Source organism: Lineus longissimus, chromosome 15, assembly GCF_910592395.1.
Source record: "Lineus longissimus chromosome 15, tnLinLong1.2, whole genome shotgun sequence".
In the NCBI taxonomy this organism is placed as follows: Eukaryota; Metazoa; Nemertea; class Pilidiophora; order Heteronemertea; family Lineidae; genus Lineus; species Lineus longissimus.
This window is the reverse complement of record NC_088322.1, coordinates 6,595,871-6,618,568: the sequence shown is the minus strand read 5'-3', so window position 1 is coordinate 6,618,568 and position 22,698 is coordinate 6,595,871. Positions and strand designations below refer to the sequence as shown.

Here is a 22,698-nt window from a genome sequence, read left to right as displayed (position 1 = left end):
CTCTCTTCCACGAATGAACAATAAACGTATATGCTGTAGGCCGAATAGACGAGGCTGGGGTGGCGTTGGGCGTTGAACTTTTAACGCGTGGCATCTCCGACCGCACTCGGGTTTACCAGGATACGCCATTCGGCGTTCGGCTGACTAGGCGCCGATGTCGATGGGCCAGCCCGCTCGTCGTTTTGTTCGTTAGTTCCTCTAGGCGTCTCGGAAATGACATTACTAGTCTCCTTTTCGTCTCCTGGCCCGTCCGCCTTAACCCCCGTCCGCGGCCCACCTCGGGCTTGGTTGGGCGGCGACTTTGCGCCGCTGCTCTCGACGGTCTGAGGAGCCACAGGCCGCATCTCAGAGCCCTGCGCGGGGGGGGGCTCCTCTTCTCGGTCGCTCGACACCTCTGGATCTTCCTCAGTGCCGCCTCCCAACTGCGATAGGCCTCGTCGTCCCTTACTATCCCTCCTATCGGTTGCGGGAGGGGTCCCAGGCGCTAGCGCGGTGGCGCTACTGATGCCGCTCATCGATTCTGTTGAGCGGCCACTTTGCGGTCGTCGACTGCGTTTTGCTCCCGCCGTCTGCCTGCCTTCCTTCGAATTAGCCGTTTGATTAGAGGCCGGGTTGGTGGGCGGCGCGATGAAGGAGCCTGCTGTCCGCTTATTCCTCGCAGACGCACTCGTTCTGATGGACGACTTACCGGGCTTCACCTAGTGTCCCGACTGCCTCCACTTCTCTTGGAAATCCTCCTCGTCCTCGGGGAAAATACCTTTCATCTCGGCCTCTTCACCGCTGTAAAAAAATAACTTCTGCTGGTCAAAGCCCAAGGCATGGGCCACATTTTCTGGCAGAAACATGGCCTCTCCTTGGAACAAGAAAAATTGGACTTTTTCGGTCTGGTTGAGGCAAAATTTCCCTCCCTATAGGCCATTAGGGATACTTTCGAGTTTGGGGCGTCTGACATTAAGCCCGCGAGCCAAGCCTTCGATGGAATGATAGTCGGTGGCAGGCACGCCGGTTGGAAGGCAGGCTTTTGCCAGTGTCGGGGGTTTCTCCGGAAAACGCACATTTAAAACGAAAGACGGAGAGCGCGTTTAGTCTAGTCTCGTCAGAAGCCAGCGGCTATCATCGGCCCGAAATCGCTTAAAACGAATTGGCTCTCACGCACCACTGCGAATATTTTGTAAGCACACTCCTTCGCCCTGAACTTTTTGAGCCAGCTATGCGCATAGGAGATTTCCATTAACCCCACGACCGGTTCGTCTCTGACATTTTGTAAATGCAATGGTTTGTCCAAGTGGACGGTGAACTCTTCAAACTTGTTGGGAAGTAGTCCTTTCGGAACTGGCGTGTTAGAGGGACACGTAATAAAGGCCTCAAACCTCCTCGGCCCGGAAAACATTGTCGCCAGAAGCTGTCCGTTGGTCGGAGATAAACCAGACAAAAACCCGGAAGTTGGCCATCCAAATTCAGAGGGTTTTTTATTTTTTCCACAGGCAACTTTAATGGCACGACTAAAAATAAGAGCTCCTCACAGGCCTACAAGTGGCGGTACTCAAAGTATTTTTTTAAACGTGTCCATTGCGGAGTTTTGGGGCGCAATAGCAGCCCATGCTTTTATTGTACAGCTCATGCAAATGCGGCATCAGCCGAGCCCGTGCGTACGCTTCGTATCCGCAGCGCACCGCCCGCCTCCCGGTGCAATTCGGCCCGTTCCGATATGGCATATTTGTCCTGGCTGCGAGTGCCGGCAGCATATGGCACGGCCTCCGCTGATTCCTGCCTATACGTACAAGTACCGTTGACCGTAGCAAGTGTGTTAAATCCCGCCGGTATCCTCGCATCCTCGACAGGCCGGGGCTTATGTTGACCGGCCGATGGGGAACTGAGGCCATGTCAGTCGCGCTGCTTCGACTCGAGTCCTGCTTAGAATCCGCCGGTTGAGCCAAAACCACCCTCGCAACGTTGACTGGCCGCCAACACGCTGTCGCGCGTATCTTGAAAACGGGCGACACGAGCGATCCTCGGTAAAATGGCCCACTGCGCGATCCGGTTTCCACTAGTTATAGTTTGGGCTCGACTAGAGATGTTTCTGATCAGGACCTGCAAATTCCCCTACAGTCCGGGTCGATGATACCGCTGAAGGCTTCGAGGCCGCAACGCAGCGCCAATCTCGAACGAGACTCGATACGGCCGTAAAATATTGATGGAATTTCCACTGTCAGATCCGTACGGACGGCTACGTATTCTTTCCCGTCGTCTGCTTCGAGCGTTTATGTTTCGGCGCTGAACAAGTCAAAGCAGGCCGAATCAGGCGTGGCCAGAAGCGGTTCTCGGGCACGTGGACTCAACCGCCGGTAACGAATGACAATCTCCTCTTCGCTCGTCCCTCGGTGCATCTCGAACGGCAATAGCGGCGTGTGAAGACAGTGAGTGGCAGCGCGGGACCCGCCACAGGGTAAAATATGGCTGGTGTACCCCCCCCCCCTCCAGTCTCTGGACGCAATGATTGAATTGTGGTGGTCTGTAATGTTCGAAACGCCTGATGGTTGTTGGTTAAATGGCACCCACGCCATCGTGCACTTACCAGATGAAATGAATTGGCGAAAAAAACAGCATTTTTCCCGGCCAATAACGAGTTTTCCCGGCCAATAACGAATTTACTTGGTTTGTAATGTTCGAATCGCCCGATGGTTGGTGGTTAAACGGCATCCACGCAATCGTGCACTTACCAGATGAAATAAATTGGCGAAAAAAACCAGCATTTTGCCCGGCTCATATTGCAAAACTCTGCTCTGCATCGTCTTTCTTGCCACTCCAATTCAGCGTCCAAATGAAACAGGGCGCACTATAATAGCTCCCATTGCGCCTTGGCCAACCGCAGTCCACAAACAGAATTTCTTCAGGCGGGGCGCCTCTATCGAAACAAACGTGAGCCGCCACTTCTCGGCCCAGGTCCACTCCCCCTCGGCAAATGGAATACGGGGAACGATAGGTATAATTGAGGTTTGCCACCAATCCCCCTGTACACCGCCGCCATGGGCTGCCTACGATTGACAAATATTTCATTCGATGGTCCGCCGAGTTGGAATGGAGAGACAGCGTTCTCGTTACTGCCATGCCGGTTATCAGGAAATTTCCAGAAGGCCTGGCCTCCGATGAAAAATTTCAAAAGTTGCCGGATTTTCTCCCCAAGACCAAAATGATTGTTCAGAAAGGTGGATAACGGGTTCCTATAGTGGCTGTCCATGGGTCCGAGGCCGAGCAGGCGACAACGAAGCTGTTGGGAAATGGACTAACACAAAACAAAACGGCAGTTTATTCACTCAATACAGGATTGTAACCGTACATGTAATTGGCCAAAGTATGAGTGAATATCAAGTCCGTGGCTGCTGCTGCTGTTCGGCAATCGGGCATCCTTCTTTCGACAATGGTCCATACTCGATCGGTGCCCGCCCAGTCGAGGGGAGACGAGGCGTGGCGACTCATCACAGGACTGATTTTTCAAGCGCCTGATCGCCGCATTTCACTTCAACCCGACTGAGCCGCGAAATGATGCTGTGAGGCCGGTCGGTGTCCTCTATAACATAGGAGCAAAGCCAGATCGCGTCGTGGCGGCCCGTGGACAACAGTCAGCTTTACGTATTGGTTTGGTAACGCCTACGCGCTTAGTGCCATTTAGCAACATATCTAAAAGGCCCGATGTGCCCCGGAATCTTCTGTTTGATCGCCTGACATTGAGGTCTACCATACAAAGTTGAAATCCATCGCCGTGTCCAAGGGGAAGCAAGATGATTATTGTCCGTCCTGTTCAGCTAGATTACGCGGTATAAGGCCACCACCTATATGCTGTCGTTTGAGGAATAAGGAGGTGGCTCTACAGTCGGCAGTACATTTTTCACAGAGCTAAGAATATCTCGACGAGGCGCCGCATTTCCCGCATCTATACTGGGCGATGCGACAAGACCGTTAAGAGGGCCGTCAATGATAGAGAATAATTTCATTCCATAGATTCAATGATTGAACCATGCCACAGGCCGGGGTCTTGTTCCGGCAATTTTGCATGCGATATGGGAAGGCTGTGAACGCGCGATCCTCAATACGTGCGAGGGACGGCTCCGGTGTGGTTTTGAGAATCACTCTGTTACGCTACCAGGACCAGTCGGAAAGGAGGTGCGGTGGCCGGCCACCAATACTGCCAGCGATAAAGCTGGAAAAAAGAGCTGTGGGATTTTGATCAGCCAGGGCCGGTGACGGCTTCATTAGGCTCACCAGCAGAAAACATTGGGCGAGTTCGATGCTGGATTTAGTGTCGGGGAAACGTTAGACGGTTTTCCTACGGTCCTGGATATTTGTGTAGACATGGATGTATCCGGCTAGCATCGAGTATGAAGTTGGTTTGGATCATTTCATTTCCTAAACGGTTGTATTGGCCGCCGCAGCAGAAATAAAACCGTGATATCGTGGAAAATTTGACACTAAAGCCAACACAGCCACTGCGTCCAATATTTTCCCACCACAATTCCAGCATTCTCTGGCTGCATTTTGGCTGATGAGGGTTCAGTGATGGGCGGATTTGGACAGAGGCAGCATCCTCTGAGCACATTTTAGGATGCGGGCCATTGGCGGGAGAAGACGGCTTGTCCTCTCGCATCCTGGAACTGCTCCTTGGGATGACTCCTTCATAATCTCCCGCCCTGGCCCATACACTTCTCAAGACGGGTCATGGCTCCCGATGTCCACTTTTGTATCCGTCCACCGATCGTGCAGACAATTCATGCCTGTCGGCAGGATAGCTAGAGCCCGAATGAACCACCGTTCAGACTTCTTTCGGCCCAACTCCCCCCCGCCCGAGGCAAAGAACGCCCACAACCAGTCCAAAAAAAACGGCAACGCCAAGCACACTGCCTGTAATACACACATCGACTCCACCAACAACACCGGCAAAGGGCCAAAGTACCAAAAGCAAGAGCGAGCGAATGCTCGTCTCTGTAGACACCGCGCGTATAGGCGGCCTGGGCCGAAGGAAAACACGTTCTTCTTTACCAAGAAGAGAAGTATTTGCACTCGGCGAAGAACGGTACAAACGCACGGTCTTTCACTCGGAGTAATGAACGGCGAATTGCTTTTAATCACCAGATTCGGGGAGCAATCACCAAGCCCGCATTCGAACACGTTCGCCGCACATCATAACCGGCACGCGGCGCGGAGGAGTTGCGGGCGATGGTTCGCAGACTGCGGAGCCCGAGGTCAACTCCCCACCGTCAGCACCGCCGTCGCTCGGCCCACCCTTATCCCCACGTCAAGACGGCGTTATCTCCCTTTAAAACGTTACCTCCCTCTGAATCGACGGTTATATATCCTACTGTTTTGGCGAAGTGCCATTTCCTCACGTGCTATAGTAATTGTAAACAAACGGACGCCATTTTAATAGAGGCTCATGGGAGTCATATATAAAATAAATATTATAAAATTAATAAAACTACGCGAGATCACGGCCTCGCACTAGGTTTTCGCTCTCATTCTGCTAGGGCCCTCCAGGGAGCACACGGCCTTTTCGTTCTTTCCGGGTTTCACGTGTTTTTATTTGTATTATTCGTCCTGGTTGAAATCCTGTGCCATGTTTAACTGTTGGGAGGCGGTTCGTTGAAGTTTGAAGGTCCTGGTAGGATTATTCCGATAATTTCTCCTTTCAATTCCAAAAATTAACTGGGAGTCGGTAGGGCGTAGTATTCGGTCACTCCCCTTCGTACTGCCATAATGACATGCATTTAAATTGAGCCGCCATTTTGTTTGTGAGCTCATGTTTTGATTACGTTTCCAAACCTGTGTATTGACATAATCGCTTTGTATGGGATTTCTCCCTTGTGTATGTGCAAAATTGTGCTACACGCTAGCTCATGCATTCGTATAGTATTATTCCTAATTTGGCCGGTCTCGTTGGCCTGTAGGTTTTGTCTTCGCGTTTGTTGTGGACATATTTTATATCGTTGACGTTTCATGCACTGTTCTGGTTTTCCAGTTAGTTGGGTAATCCTACTATTTAGGTCAAATATATGCTTAGGCCTAGACTAATAATTCATAGTCCTTCGTGATGGTGTGTTAGAATGTCCTGTGGTTGCATAGGTCATATTTGGATGGGTCTTGATGCTCGGTTCTAGTCGTTGTTTCCGGGTTGAACAAAAAGGCCACCATTCTTTATTAAATATTATTAAATATAACAGCACCTAAACTGTGGGCGTGTTATACAAATTTGGTTGTTTTCTAGTTTACAGAACTAGGCGTTAATCGGTGACGTCATGTTCTAAATAATGCATTCAAGCACTTCTAGTATTCTTCGTAGTAGACATTCGGTTCGGCTATTGTGGTTGAATTTGTAGTTGAATTTATTCGACTACTAGCAAATAGCATTCGTGTCTACACTGCTCGACAGCTGGAATTATAATTGGCATTCAGCTGTCGTACATCTCCTTCGTTTACACGCCTCCAGTTTAGGTTTACGTCCCTGATAGTATTTTAATAAACAGACATTGGGTCAAAATGGGTTCGCCCATCCACATCATCTAAAATTTAGTAAGAACCAAAGTTCAAGTTGTATCACCTTGTTACTTATGTTGCCTACAACAAAAACCAAAAAAGATTTAATTGATTCCTTGTTTCAAATTCGACTCATAAGTCAGAACAGTATAGCTCAGCCATGTATTGTTAAAATTCAACATTATATATCAAACTATAGTCGACAAAACGTATTTGTGCATTATTGTACAAAACTATAAACATATCCATTATCAAAAATAAACTTAGCCCGCTTGTTGGTCAAGCGCGGGGTTTGAGAGGAACCCAGAACCTCTTCAAGATATATTGCGCCGCCCACGGGCTAGCAACAGGGTGTGAAGCCAAGGGCGTGATGACATAGTCTCCAGGGCAGCTGATTGGTACTGGTATCAACGACCGTGAAGGATGCTGCCATTGGAGTTAGAAGCAACAGCCACAACCAGGTGGGTCCAGTGTTTGTTCGAATTCTACCGTCCCTGTAGTTTATTGGTATCCGAACCTTCGTCAAAACACCTTCTCTCGTTGAACTTCGACAAACCTCGCTCCGCGGCTTGGGCGTATCATCGCGTTGACGTTAAAGTAAGTAGTATTTGCAACAGGACAGTCCAATCATATCCATAGAAACAGCATGCGTCTGAAGAACTGTCGGATCTCGTAACTTACTGGCTAGTAAGATCTGAGGGTAACATGTTTTAGGCATTATGCATTCTCAGGAAAATAGTCAAGGCCGACTTGCTATTTTATTAGTATATTGGGAATCCATTCGAAAAGGAGTGTCTGCTTGAGCGGAACGTTTTACTAAGGTCGTGCAGTAAAATTTAAATTTGAATACTAGTACATAGTGTCAATGCACACATATAGTGCCTGTGTATACTCTGTGTCACCATGCATGGCCTGATCAATAAAAAGTGGGAATTCCCCTTTTGCTATTTTAAGCACTTTATTACAATGGTTAGACCTATCAACACGCATGTATCGCCGATTCATATCGATCTGAGACATCTGTTTGAATAAATGCGACATATTCTTGCAAAACAGTGTACGCGCCATGATATAAATTTGCCATGCGGCAAAAGCTCATCGCGTTTGTTTGAGATTGTTTGGCCAACAACAATACCAATCGATGGCGGCACCAGACCGATTAACTGTGTAAAAGGCCTATGCCGTTTGTTAAAAAATTTCAGCAAATTCGTCTGCAAAAAAATTGCACTAAGACATTGTGCATTTCTATTTTCCCGAATCACCAGTAACGGCGTACCCTTTAACATTAGTCAAATATACATTCTCGAGTAAGGCCCAAGCCGAGTTGTCGGGAATGTTCGTCATGTGCATTTAGATCTTCTACTGAATATAGGCCTACCCACTACCCCCAGTGCACGAATCGAAAGCGAAAAAATGCTGTCAGGAAGGGTGTGAATGCCTTCCAAATGTCCAGGCCTACTCAGATTCATTCATTCTCATATCGCCGTCTTTTTACTGGCGTGTGACCGTCAATTTCTCCATCACCAGAATTCAGCTTGGAACCTTCCACTGTTCTTTCTTCGTCAGTTTCCCCATCCGAGCTGACAGTATTCCCATTCACAAGTGGTGAGTGCGATGATTCCTGAAGCCTTTTTTGGCAGTTTATATCATCACTAGCACCATCCTCGATTTCTATAGCTCCATGGGTCATTTCAATGAATGACTCAAAAGCTGAAGAAAACTGCTCCAGACAAGTATCCCATGTCGTTTTCGATTTTCCCGGCGTTAAGTCCTGATATGCTTCCAAATGCTGGATGGATTCTTGAAATATTTTTTCTAATGTTTGCAGTCTCGGTTTCATAAGGTTTCCGAGCGCACTGTGCTCCAATCTCATAACACGCCTCTCCTGCGCATGCTCCGATGTCAGCTTGTCCAGCCGTTTGTTGTACGTCATCAGAGCGCCATGAAATTGCTCGTTCAGTTCCTTAAAATACTCGTTCGTTTTCTGGAGATTTCCTAACTTCTCAGCACACCGCGCAGCCTGCTCCTTCATTTCATCCAAAACACCATTTAATTTGCCGATTTGATCTTTATAATTCTTGTTCGTTTTTTCGAGATTGCTTATCTTTTCTGCACGCCGAGCGGCCTGTTCCTTCAGAGTGGTGATCTCATCCAACATGGTACCTATCCTTGCGCCGAATCTATCCTTTTCTTCAATGTGATCTTTTTTTGCTTCCTCGAATTTCATGCGCAAATCATTGAGGGCGTTCATGTGTTGTACTTTCTCGTCGTGCTCACGCGCCAAGGCTACCACGTGTTCGTCTCTCTCACTACGCTGTAGCTCCTGTGATTGTATCAGCTGTTCCTTAACCACGGAATTAGTCTTGGTCAACTGTTCAACTAGACGATCGTGGTCCTGTTTCATTTGGAATTTTAACATATTCGCGTCCTCTATCATCTTTCCTTTTGCTTCTTCATTCTTCTCAACTGCATTTCTTAAGTCCACTAAAGCGGTGTTGTAATTCGTCCTCTCTGTTTCTAAACTATTCCTCAAACATTTAATCCTGCTACGGAAACACAATCTCTCTTTCCCAAACGATTCCACGTCTGTTTTTTTCTGTATCTCTAGCATTTTCTCTCTGACCTTCAACTCGCCAATCTCGCTGTCTCTCTCTGCAAGACGGCTATCCTTATCCGCTTTCAACTCCCGAAGATCCCTCCTCAGTGTATCTCTCTCTACTTCTAACTCACCAATTCTCTTTAAATGACCGTCTATCTCTGCAGACGATCTTGTCGTATTTTCTGAGTGCCGTGTAGCCTGTAGAACCATGGCATCGTTCCATTCCCTATTTATCCTCTGAACATCATCCTTATGCTCCTGCCTCAGTTGATCCAGTCTCTCATCCCGTTCCTTGTTTGCCCTAGCTTCATGCGCAGCTAACCCGTGTTCCAATGTTTCCACCCGCGAGCTCTGTTTTTCCACCAAGGCTGCGATCGCCTTAAAAACTTCGCTGGAGTTTTCATCTAGTTTCCCCATCATTGCTTTCTCGAATGCAACATTTTTCATTCGTTCCACCCCAAGATCCCTAATATACTGCTCACGTTCTTTTTCATATGCTGCTTTCATCGAATTTATTTCGTTAACTTTCATTGCAAGTTTTACCTTGAGTTCATCTTTAGCACGTTCGGCACTAGCTTCCCTCCTCTGAATCTCGTCACGGTGGTCACTAATCAAGGCGTTTCTCACTCTCTCAAGCTCGGCGAGATTATTCTCTTTCTCCTCTCGGTATTTTCGCTGCACATCGCCCTCCGTTATACTATTCTGGTTGATAAGCTCTTGAATACGGACCGTGTGTTTCTCTTCTTGAACGTTTATCGCCTCTCGCCATTTTGTCTTTTCAACCTCATGTTCGTCTGCCAATCTCTTCTTTTCAGCTAACAGTTCAGCCTTTTCCGCATAGAATCTTGCCTTAAGTGTGACATTTTCCTCCTCAGCCGCCGCGCGTAGTTTTTCTCGCTCGATTACCTCCAGCCTCAGCTCACGACAATCAAACTCACGATCAGCTTTCTCTTTTTGCAGGTCACGGTCAAACCTGTCCCGGTCCGTTTGAATGACATCCCTATCTCTCGTAACGACATGTAAATTTCCTTCTAACTTGGTCTTTGCAGCTTCAGTTGTTCTCAACAGGTCAGCATTCTTGTCCAAAGCTTGCCTGGTCTTTGTGACCTCAAGATCAAGCTGCTTAATCTGTTCAATCTTATCTTTTATCGTCGATTCCTTGCTGTTAATTGTAGCTGTAAACCTCGATGTCAGGTCTGATTCCAGTTCTTTTGATTTTGTATCAGAGGCTGTCTGGATTACCTTAATCTGATTCTGTAATTTCGTGATAGTACTTGGACTATTTTTGTCTAGTTCCTCAAGATGATTTATTTTCTCATTCGCTGCTTCTAAAGATGACAATAGAGTAGAATTATCTTGCAGAAGTTTGTTATGCGTCGTTGTTAGTTTATTTAAAGTAGATTTACAGTCTGTTAACTGGTTTTCGTATCCGACAGTAAGTGCTGTCACTTCGCTGGCTCGGCCTTTTTCTCTTTCAAGCAGCTCCGCTCCATGCATTGCCACCAATTGGTCCTTTGTTTTTTGACAGTCACGCCTGGTCTGGGCCAAGTTGTCCCCCGCGCCTAGTTGTACTGCTGTGTCCAAGGCAACCTCTCCGCCTCCAGCCGTCTCTTGTCGACTGGAATCATATGAATCCGACATACTGGAATGTCGAGCTCTTCAACCAACTTCAGCAATGACTGAAACATAAGATTGAAAACATACAGTACCAACATCAGGGGTTTTGATTTCTATTTTGTTTTCTATTTTTGTATCATGAAGTCTAAAGCGCCCTGCAAACAAAAGATTTTAGTTTCGGTGACTTGCGGTATTAAATCATCGTATTCATATGTTTAAAAGAATACTTTTTTCGGTGGTCATCGTCGCAGGCGTCTGCTAGAAGAATCGGTTACCGCAATAAATGATGATCAATCTCTGTGACAACTGGTTTTACCTTCACTTGAGACAAACACCTGTTGTTGCACATCGCCGAGGGAAATTATTCCCTGTTGGTGCAACAAAAAATTCTCATTTGTGGGGCGTTTTGACGCCCCACAATGAGTGCCTTCAATGATATATCGTAAAAAATTGCTTTAACCCCATGTTGTACACGAGTCACTTGAGTCATTTATTTACCCACAATTTTTATCATGACGTAATTTCTTCCGCTCTTCAAATCAAAAATGTTTTAACGATTTTTATTTTCGCTTGTAGCCAACACGCACTCAAATAAATAAAAGATAAATCGTTGGTCGACTACCCCTTTCACAAGGCCGGGGGACACTCAAAAAGTACAGGCTTTGGCTAATTTGGTTTTTAAAAAAGACTATAGGTGTATAGGAGTCAGGTATGCAAGATAAAGTTACACAAAGTCGCTAATAGAGGGCTCTCCCATCTTGCACTACATTGCAACTATTCAAACATGTACGTGGAATATATTAAGCGCGCAGCAGAAAAGCCGAAGCTTTTCTGCGAAGCGCTACTATGGTTAACGTGCGTACGACGTATCCAATGTAAACAATGTTTCTAAAGTCAATGGATTCGTTTCAAATGGCTTAAATTTGACTTAAAATGGCCGCCAGAAGAGATAAACGCGCGAATGAAGCAACTCGACTATTCTGAGCTCCGAGAGAGAACCACACGATTATTCTCACTGTTTTTTAATCAAACTTCAATTTCTGGGGGGTTCGGGGGGTTCCCCCCCCCCCCCGACATATAGTGTTTTGATTTTTGAGACTTTAGTAATAATATCCAAAAGACGCTTAAAATGGATATAATCCCGAATAATCAAGCAAAAACCGGGCAGGCGTTTGGGCAGAGACCAGCGGAAGTGTGGCACAGTCACATAGAGCTTATCAAAATGTCAAGTTGTGGTAAATACATGGCTGGGATGGACCAAAGTGGAATTAATTCTCAATCTGTTGTTGATTCTTAATCTACAGAGTCAGGCCATCACAGAAATATGCTTTTTGATAATATATTTAAGAAAATGTGGTCTCACTGGTCAGTTTAGAACTTGTACTTTGACAGGGCCATATCAATGCGCCAGTGACGTTTTGATGGATATGGTGTACGGAAATCTTTTTTTCTCAGGCAATCGGTATTGGAATTTTTTAAAACTTTATTATGCTATTGGCAAAGGGTTCTTCTTGACACATATAAAATTTTGTGCAGATTGATTGGTCCAATGAGTATTTTTTTTACCAAAACCTATGCACAACAATGTACACGTAATGTACACATGTTTTAATAGAGGACTCTGGCCGTTTCGAGAAAAACATTTTTTGTTAAGATTTCAATAAACCTTTTGAACGTATTCCACATGGGCCGTGGTGGGATCCGAAAACACCTTAAGGAGGAATGTATGTTTTTATGGGGTACTGTTGGTTTTGCAGATCTTCTGGGTTTTTTCTAACGAATAATCAATATTCGCTAGCAGGCTTTTTATGCTCCCAGGTATGAAGAGGGTTCTATGTTCCTCAGGTTCTTTGTTCATCAGTCTGGTGTTCTTCAAGGGTCAAGTGTCTTCCAGTCTCTTGGCCTGCAAAAACCCTTTCCAACCAATTTTTTATGTATCAACCATTCGGCAACATGTTGGTGGGGGAAAACCTGATCCCTGACCCCTTGAATTGGTTGCCCAGGTACGACCACAAGCAATTGTCTCAAGGAAGCCACCAGTACGACCTCTTGGTAGTCTTGCCAATATCATGCCAGTGAAAAGGAAGGGTAATGATGGTTGAGGGTTGCAGTAAGGGTACCACCAAAGGAGTACCTCTTCCTCGCTCTGGGTTAAACGTGTCAAAGGACTGCACCATCATGAAGGTTTGGAGGTTCCACTCAAGCGCCCCGGGGTAAGCAGCTCAGAAGGACTTATTGAGAGGCCATTAGGGGGGTTGAGGGGCCAATGCACTAGCTAAAACATGTCAGAAGGACGGGGGTTGGGGGGGGGGGGGGTTTCTTTGCCGGCTATTAATGATGATGGAGTTGAGTTACTGCTAAAGCGATACACGGAGAAAACTGTCTATCAAAACAAAAAATTGGCGGAAGGAACTATAGCAGGTTCCCAACCAGGGGGTTTGGGGGGTTTCCCCCAACCTAAAGGCGCTGCGCGCTTACTAGGGTACTGCACTGATAATATTAATCACTGCATCAGACACAAGCAAGTCCCCTAACTGTGCCTATAATTCACTTGAGGACTACCAAAATAACCCCCTTATTCCTGCCTATATTCCCATGTAGCCTGGGGATGGTCAGGTGTGCGTGTGTGTGGGAAGGGCGTATTTCCATTTCTACCAGAATAGGTTTATTATAACTACAAACTCCACTACGTTTACCTACCTGTACAACTCATTTAACATGTCACGATGTAGACCACCTACACAGTTGATATGGCCACTTGCTTCGACCCAACCGGCTCGTTTGCCCCGTCTTGCATTGCGCACACGGGGAAAACCCATCCAATACTCCATTTGGTTTTACCTGAGTGTACTTTTCCATTGCATAAATACAGGTTTCGAAACAGATCGATATTTACGGGAAACCAACTATAAAAGTCCTCGTTGGTTTTTCATTCCGTACGTTCACATGTATTTCAATGCATTACATACACAGAAAAGATATAATCAATAAGAGGTGACAGGGATGAGTAATACCTGGACGTATACAATATTCTGCTCGCCTAGAAGAAGAAATAGCTTTTAAACGTTGTGCTGAAGGGTAAGTAATACCTACATGTATAGCATGTATAGGCCTCTGCCGTTCTACACCAGTCCTGTTAGTCATCCCCACAAGCCAGTTGCATGCTTCTTTTCTCGATCCATATTCCACATAAGTATTACTCTAGTTTCGCACGCCTAACGTCCATTTTAGTAAGCCAGTGTATGTGTACATTTTGGTAGGCCCACGACGGTGGTAGTTGATAAAGTATGGAATTAGTGAAACCTTGGAAACACTGATAAACCTTGGAATATTCAATGTAAACCATGGAATCACTGTGAAAATAGCGCGGGAAATCGGGTGCGTTCCTTCCACGATTTATACCCTCCCAACTGACAGTCTCGTCCCAGCTGACTTTATTGATACAAATTCAAATTCAAATTAGTTTATTAATCAAAAGGCCCGGAGGGCAAAGGTACACATGGTACAATAGAAATACAATGATTTTGATTGAAAGTACATAAGACATACAAAGGATACATGACAAAAGTAACAATATAAAGTCTACTACCGGGGTCAAACCTGGAGTAGATACTAGTAGGTGGGAGAGAGGAGGTCCTTATTTTATGCGATCAGAAAAGCATTTCTGTAAAAATGATGATAGCTTCTGACAAATTCCAGGGTCCTCATTTGAAAGAAGCCAGATAAACTTATTTCCTGGTGAGAGACCTGAAAAGTTGATGTTGTTCTCATTGATAACTGAGAAAAAATCGTTCCTTGAAGCATCATATTTTGGGCAGGCAGTTAGAAAGTGAACCTCGTCTTCTATTGAAGTCCCATCACAAGAACACACCCTCTCTTCAACTTTAAGTTTTTTGTATCTACCTCTTTCAATGGCTAGATCGTGACAGCTAATGCGGAAACAACAAAGGGATCTTCTTAAAGAAAAACTTGAAATTGAAGTCAGATATTTCTCACAGCAGAGTTGCGTTTTGAAGGACCTATAAGTGCGTAATTTGTTTTTAGCATTTGGATTCCGAGAATCATCCCAAATTTCTAGCTTCCACTTTCTGTAAAATTCTTCACCTAATTTATGAACAAGACTGGAGGTTGAAACACTTTCAGCATTGTTTGCATCCAGATTCAGACAACCACAAATAAATTTTATACAAGAAAACCAAGACTGTTTTCCTTTGTTGTCTAGATCCTTACTAACTTGTAAGGCACTGGTTAAAGATAGCAATTTGCCAGTTAGTTCAGAAGCCAACATTTTTAATGTGGAGGATGACGTCATCAATTGGCAATGCGTTGTGGTCGTTAAAATATTTTATTTCTCTTCAATGGAAGCAAAAATTAGTTTTTATGATTGTTTTGTATTCCATAGACGATAAAGTATTATGCTCGGTACTAGATGCACGAGATCATAGGACAAACACACACGTGAATAAAAAAACCGCTTAGAACTGGTGACGTCACAAAGATCTCTGCATCCCTCGATGCGTACTGGAAGATGTAAGAAATCGCTCACGGCGAAGGAAATTTTCATCCGCAAACTTCGGTAATAAACATACATGACTAGGCTTCTTTTATTCATCGTTTGTTATAAAATATCAGTCAATCATAGACAATTAGGCCTAGACATAGTCGTCAACCTTATCCATGCATAATGCATGACAGGCCCCCAATTTTCTCTGTATCACCCTGTATGAACAGACCGATCCGTAGTTCAAATAGGCCCCGCGTGGTGGTGGCGTATTTATAAGCGGAGCGCTATTGGTCCAGGTTATGGGTGTGTGGTGGGCGTGTCTTCCCATATTTGGGAGATCAGTACTGTACACTGGAGGCGAGGTACAACTGGGTTGTTCTAAAATATAGACTATTGAATCGGATATGCGACAGATTTCTAAATTACCATAAAATTCCGATCTGATCATGTAAGAATAAGCTCCAAATGTTGATTCGTAACCACGTTAGGTTCGAATGGCATTATTTCATGTTTTTATGCATTTTTAGGACTGATTCCAAGGTTTATCACTGGTTCCAAGGTTTCACTGATTCCAAGCTTTATCAACTACCCACGACGGGAGTGAGTTTCTTCAGGCCTGCACTTGATTGACCAGCAGCGTCAATGGCAATATCGAAGGCCTAAAAATTATCCCATTACGGGCCTAGAAATGTGCACTATGTAAAGATCAGGCTGGTCGTTAGGAGTGAGAAAATAGAGTATAAGGCCCACTGTAGTAAGCCAGTGTGTGTGTACATTTTGGTAGGCCCACGGCGGGAGTAAGTTTCTTTATGCCTATATTCGATTGACAAGCAGCGCCATTGGAAATACTAGCATATACCCATGGAGCGGGCAAAGTTGAAATGTAATATACATTAGTTAAATGGGCACGATGATTGAGCTACATTAAATTTCTAACGTTACTGAAGTTTTATTAAAGGTTAAACACGAAATTAACTGCATTTAGGGACTTATTGCTGATGCTATCTACATGCAACCCCCAATAGATTGATTGGAGTACGCTATTTTGCACAATGCATTGAGACCAGTGACAGCAGGTCCTGTTCCAAATAAGACCCTCACATATTAGGCATATCACCTACCCACTCCCGTACCCAATGCCACTGTCGGACCAAAGCCAGGCGCATGGAGAGATGCAGAACGCAATTCAAACTGACAACATCAGTCAGTAAAGAATAAAACAAAGAGCAAGCGCTGGCCACTGTACATATTTTGTCCATCCTGGCATAACTGTTTATTGATACCCTGACTGCATGTTCCGGTAGGCCACTCTGCAGAATTTGCCTTATCACTCAGGTCAGTGTTTCTCGAATAGAACTAAAATAGAACAGGTTAATCAATAATCTCCCTGCTTATACCCTGCACCATGGACCAGGTTGTATAGTACTACATACGTGCTGGAAGCTAATACTGATGTGGCAGGGAGAATATGCGTGAAGTTTGTGTATGCTTTTGAGAATGAGCGGAGCTCTCCAGTCGACGTGCTCTCTGAATAGTTCTTATTTATTCCAAAACCACCAAGATATTCGACGTATGACACCCTCAGTGACACTCTTACTTATGATCCACACCTACGAAACCAAAAGTTGCAAGAATTCGACGCATTTTCGAGGCCCAATTTTGAAACAAAAATCGCCTCCTATTTAGCGGCCACAACGCGCATTATAGTATAGATAGAAGCTAGGCCTTAAAATTATCCCATTACGGGCCTAGAAATGTGCGCTATGTAAAGATGAGGCTGGACGTTAGGAGTGAAAAACTAGAGTGTAAGGCCCACTGTAGTAAGCCAGTGTGTGTGTACATATTGGTAGGCCCACGACGGGAGTAAATTTCTTTAGGCCTATACTTGATTGACCAGCAGCGTCATTGGCAATAGTGGCTCTTGGTATTCACATTCAAATACTAGAGGAGTGTAGAAAGCCTAAAAATTATCGCATTACGGGCCTACAAATGTGCACTATGTAAAGATCTGGTTGGACGTTAGCAGCGAGAAAGTAGATTACTTTCTATTAGTAAGTTCAGTAATTCATGCTTGGTATTGGGCTGGCGTACACCAAACAGCAATAGGTTTCTATAACCATGCACCTTTAGTACTCCTTGGCGTTGTTCCTGACAATTACATGTAGGTCAAGAAAAATAGCATACGCCGGCCAAAAATCGCACCGGCTTGACACCATCGGATTAACGGTCCATATTAATTAAAAAGTTCAAATCTGTAGAAAGACAGAAGACGCAGTTTTAGTACCCATTAAATCAGGATCATGATGTGGATAACCCAACTGAAGTTACGCAAAGACTGATATAACAATTTGTCACGATGCTATCGCGGTGACATTATGTCTCATCAGTGATGATGTCTTGACGATTGTTACGTGCATTATAATGTGAATGTTCTTCACTTCAGCGCATGAAAGAAGCAAAACATGTCAGGCTGGGTAAGAACTTCTTTTATTCTGATCGCATAAAGTGTCGTCGATATTGGCTGCCATCTTAAATCCCGCCTGGAATCATCAGAACTATTTCCCGTCTGTAAAATTCATTAGTTTAGTTTCATTGCCGTTATATTTTATATGATTGCCTAAAAAATATGTATAAAGGCGTTGTATTAGAACTACATTTATAACCGGTAGAATAGATCTAAGTTGACCGAAGGTGACACTGTTCAGGTGAAACTGCCGTAATTGAATCCGTTACATTTTCAGAGTGCTGAGCAGAATAGGATCCGTCTCCGGAAGGGTATGTAAAATCATTTTCTTCATCTTGCGTAAGAGTTTACACCCAAAACGAAACTATCAATTCATTGCTCGGCCATTTTTACAATAATTAAAGGTGTTATCATTGGCAACGCGGTCAGTAACACTGGTGGATGTATCGCGAAGGGCCTTAGCAATGTACCCAATGTGTTTATTACTTATCAGATCACATTTTAAATTCCATTATTACGTCACTGATCTGTGATTGGCTTATACTTTCAGAATGTTCTGAAGTCTCCGGCTCGCCAAAAAGGGAAGCATTCTTTACCTTTTTGGCAAGCGGTGATTTTCGGTATTGTTCGGAAAGCGACCCACCAAACAGGACAAAAGATAATGCTAGTTCGGCGAGCGGCTTGCCAAACATCCCCAGCCTTTAAATCAAATGGTGAAGAAAGCATGCACTGTATCACAACAGTTTTAGAGAAACGGTACATTCGTGCACGCTTTATTGAAAGCAATCTGTTCATGAATCCCGACCCACTATTATATTTTCAATTTGAGGGATGTTGTCACCCTAAATGCTTTACTGATACATTTCTTGCTACAGAACGCGACTCTGCAAAAGAGAAAATGAAGGAGAAGCTGATAGAACTGAATGAAGAATGCACAAAAGCCTCTTCTGCAGTAAGCAAGGCGCGGAAGAAGTATCAGGCGATGAAGGTTTCTGTTGAGGCTCTTGAGTGTGAGATGGGGGATTTTGAAAGTGAGTTCAAGGACTTGGAAGAACGTGAGATGGAATGGAAGGCCACTGAGTATGATCCGGTGGGAAATCTCCTGGATGCAGCGCAGGCGGATCTGGAGGAGATCCGAACCGAATTGGCATCAAAGAGAGAAGAAGTCAAAGAATTTCAGGAGAAATTCGAAAAAGCAGACGACTCATATGACAAAGCTGCGAAAATAACACGCCAGAATGTGATGCCGGAGCGGGAAAGGGATGTGGCTGAAAGAAATCTGATTCAAGCACAACAGGAAATTGCCGCTCTAGAAAACAGGGAGACGATTGCTATAGAGCTAGTTCGAGAATACACAGAAAAGCAGCAAGCTGCGTTATCAGCCAATCAGGGCGCAGAAAGGGAAGGTCAGAAGGTCACCGAAACCAGGGCAAAACTTGAAGAAAAGAAGGTCAAGATTGAGACGGAACTGCAAAAGAAGATAACGCTAAGACATCGACTTCAGAATCAACTTGATTCAGCGATGACGGAAGAAGAACAAAGAAAGAAGAATAAGGAAGACTTCGAAGATGCAGAGGCATGTTGAAAATTGTTTTATTATACATTTCTACAACTACATTCACATTGCGTCCTACAACTGGTTACGCTGTAAATTATAAATGAAGTATACCTGGAGAAGTGGTCGACGTGCTAACCACGTCACAATCTGTGGTAATTCAGAATTTTTCAAATTCAGCATTTTTTCCAAATTCTTACTCTATCTGCTAAAATCTCATACAGTTTCCAGGAGTTTTTAGAATTGATCCAGAGGCTTTACAGGCCGATGGAATCTCTGAAGAGAAAAATGCATCGATTGGGCTTTTTTCTTGTATTGTTAAAATGTTAATTAATGGAGGTCTTAGAATAGAAGTACTGGTAATATCCTATCATGTATTCTTTTCCAGAAAAAAATAGTAAAGGCGGAAAGTGATCAGCACATGAATGTCCTGTTTGAGGTTCAAGGGAGCCTGAGTACGGACGAGGTGAATGGCCTGAAATGTCTCCTCCGCGAGTACAGGATCATTAATAAACAGCAGGAGGAGAAGATTGAGCACTTCATGCATTTGTGGTACCCGATGGAAAGGTAAACGCCTCTTTTCCCTAGAGTTCTGTCACCAAAATCAGCATATTTTCAGCTCAGTATCAGCTGGTATTTACTGTCTAAACCTTCCACCCACACGGTTAGCAATGACAAGAGGGTATCAATGAACACTGACTGATGTTACCATTAAATATCTTTGCCCGTAGAAGCGATTTAAAGAGAGTTTCGCGCCCAAGTCAACTGTCTGTGAACAACGCTGCGTAAAATAACAAATGTCTCCGTCAAGATTCATCTTGTCCCTCAAGTTTTCAACTTCACCTCGCCGCCTCATGGACTTCTTTGAGTGGAGGCTACGGATGAGTTCCTCGCTGGAAGTAGAAAATGCTCTAACCACGCATGTGTGAATATCATTAATACAGTGACTGACTATGATTAAATGGGGACTATTGGCAGGATCTCAGTGGTCTCCGTGTGCCTATTATGCACAGCTAGGAGACTGGATCAGTAGTTTCACTTTGTGATAAAATTCTTCCTTTAACAATACTGTGAATAGTGCCGATGACTGTGAGATACATGACTTCGTGTAGCTTAATCTGGCCTATCTCGCTCCTGCCTAAAGTATCCCTTTAAGCTGTAATTGGCGAAATGAAAACTCAAGTTTAGGCTACATGGTATGGAAGTATGCTAAGATATCAAATGTCTTTTCAGCAAAGAATTCATCGCGATCGGAGATTATGTCAATCTGCGTACGAGATTACTCGAGAGGATAGGAAGGATAGACCTGGTTACAAAAATCGAAAAAATGGAGGACGAACTTCTGAAACAATACGGTAATTCAGTGACTCGAGCACTTTGGCGGCATTTAGTTCTCGCACGGCACGTGACAATAAATGTAGGGCTGCAAGGCAGACATACTTTAGTCATTGGTTAATGCAAAGGACTCATATTATTTTGCAGGGATCCCTTCGACAAGTGATTAACGAACTGGCGCAGGGATATAGCCCTACACTTGTTGACCTCGGGCCCACAGTACCGACGTCGATCCAAGTCCTCGCACGCAACACTCGCACCTTATACACGCACATACGGCACACACGCACACGCATTCACATTGCAGCAAAATATTTGAAATTCACCAAATAGTTTACCATTTTGAAAATCTTGACAATGAGGAATCAATTCATGACGGACTGGGTACTACCCTGTCACTTCACATTTGAACACATTTGGGTGTTCTTCACTAATACTGCAACTTCAACAAATATATACGGTTTACATTTTCTTTATCATGCTGATATCATAACCCATCAGAGCAAGTTTTCGGTAATTTTTCGGGTTGAAGAACAGTTGTTCACTATTTTTTACCAATTTATTCCTCAGATTTCGTTTTTCTCCATTACAGAAAAAGGGGCCACCCCGCTTCAGGTACGAATCTTAAACTATTAGAATAGTAACTCAAATTCAGTGTCATGGATTTCACGAATAATGTGACCTTGATTCTTCAAAATAAAAACGGTGGAGATATTACTTATTATCTAGAAATCGGTCAATACAAATTTCGAAATCCGCCAAAATTGTATTGTAAAAATCATTTTGAAGAAAAAAAGAGAATTTACAAAGGTCTATTTGTTGACAGTTGTTTGTCTTTCAGGCATAATGGTAAGTTCATTGGGCCGTGTTTTCAGTTACTAATATCATGTTATTTCACTGTATGCTGCAGCGCATTACAATACCGATTGTCGGATGTGAGGCCTAGGGGCCTACTGGACGTTATCATTGGCTTGAGATTCGACATCATCGTGGTAGCTGTCTGCTTAAAATACAGCTGTGTGAAAAACCAGTGCCAGTTAAAGCTCTCAAGTATTATGTAACCGAGGTTAATCCTCGATGATGTCAGTCTATCAGTCGACTGCAAAACCCGTCACCTGACTCTCGGCGGTAATTAAGCACAAGAAAACAATGAAAGCGGCTCTGACACCCTACCAACAGCATTCTAGCTACATATGTAGTTCTCCATCCCAGCACCACGTCACCAAACATATACCTTCATTTGTAGGCCAATCGTGTCAATATATATGCGTTTGTGGAGCCCCCACCCCATGCCCCTCCCCAAAAGGAAACAGGCAACTGTTCGCTAGGGATATTCACATGTCGTTATCCTTCCATAATTTTTTGCAGCGCTTCAATTCGCAGCATGACGGTGAAACAAAGCGCCTAATTACACTGTCCCAAAATATTGACAAGAATGTTGCTGGAAGTGCATACAACAGGCAAGGAGGCCCTTTCGCTTTCCTACAAGATGTCTTGGTGGTGATCAAGCTTTATCTCGATCAACTAGCGCATAAATCGGAGGTGAGTAGCACTCGTAATCAGGCATCTTCAATATGTGAATCACAGGCCCGTGTACTGCAAGTTGGTCCTGTTAGTGGTCCCCAGGTGACTTGATTGCACGGTCAGCAGTAGGCAAGAATACCCGTATGGCGAATTTTCGCCAAATCAGCGAGTTTCGCCATCACATCCGCAGAATCAGGTGCAAGTCGTTTCCGCCGCATAGTTGCCCCTTGATATATTGGTTGGCGCAAAAAATAACACTCATCTGCGCTTGTCTTTGTTGATTTCATCAATATTTCCCACTTGCTCTGCCAACTGATTTAAAGGGGGATTATATGTAGGAGCAGCGGGGTTAAATTGGCCATCTTCGGGTGATTAATATGCACTCTCAGAAGAATAATTTGTTAAAGAAATCGTTTTAAGATTCTGATATTACCAAATTGTTTTATTTTGTATATTTTCTGTATTTCAGAGTTCAAAGGCACTTTATAGTTTCGTGGATGGTAAATTGAAATATGATATCCTGGCATTGGAAGCCTCCAACGTGAGGGACTCTGAATCGAAAGAAAGTAAGTAAC

General features: G+C 44.4%; 2 protein-coding genes across 3 annotated transcripts in view; one reads left to right on the top strand and one right to left on the bottom strand.

Moving 5' to 3' along the window:
* Positions 1-7,317: 7,317 nt before the first annotated feature.
* On the bottom strand, positions 7,318-13,991 carry LOC135499806 (myosin-8-like). Of its 2 annotated transcripts, none has more exons than XM_064790762.1 (2): positions 13,835-13,991; positions 7,318-10,803 (listed from the first exon to the last, which is right to left on the bottom strand). In XM_064790762.1, the coding sequence occupies exon 2, from the start codon at positions 10,763-10,765 to the stop codon at positions 7,991-7,993; it is 2,775 nt and encodes a 924-aa protein (XP_064646832.1). In that variant the 5' UTR covers positions 10,766-10,803; positions 13,835-13,991; the 3' UTR covers positions 7,318-7,990. The 2 variants fall into 2 exon arrangements, with proteins under 2 accessions (XP_064646832.1, XP_064646831.1); XM_064790761.1 differs by lacking the exon at positions 13,835-13,991 and adding an exon at positions 13,442-13,528.
* The window catches only part of LOC135499809 (GRIP and coiled-coil domain-containing protein 2-like), a 10,517-nt gene continuing 1,420 nt past the window's right edge, over positions 13,602-22,698 (top strand). Inside the window, exons 1-9 of the mRNA XM_064790768.1 lie at positions 13,602-13,819; positions 17,689-17,719; positions 17,987-18,020; positions 18,585-19,285; positions 19,653-19,831; positions 20,498-20,619; positions 21,192-21,214; positions 21,968-22,141; positions 22,593-22,689. Coding sequence (XP_064646838.1) covers positions 17,708-17,719; positions 17,987-18,020; positions 18,585-19,285; positions 19,653-19,831; positions 20,498-20,619; positions 21,192-21,214; positions 21,968-22,141; positions 22,593-22,689 — 1,342 coding nt within the window. The 5' untranslated portion in view covers positions 13,602-13,819; positions 17,689-17,707. The remainder of the gene's footprint in view (positions 13,820-17,688; positions 17,720-17,986; positions 18,021-18,584; positions 19,286-19,652; positions 19,832-20,497; positions 20,620-21,191; positions 21,215-21,967; positions 22,142-22,592; positions 22,690-22,698) is intronic.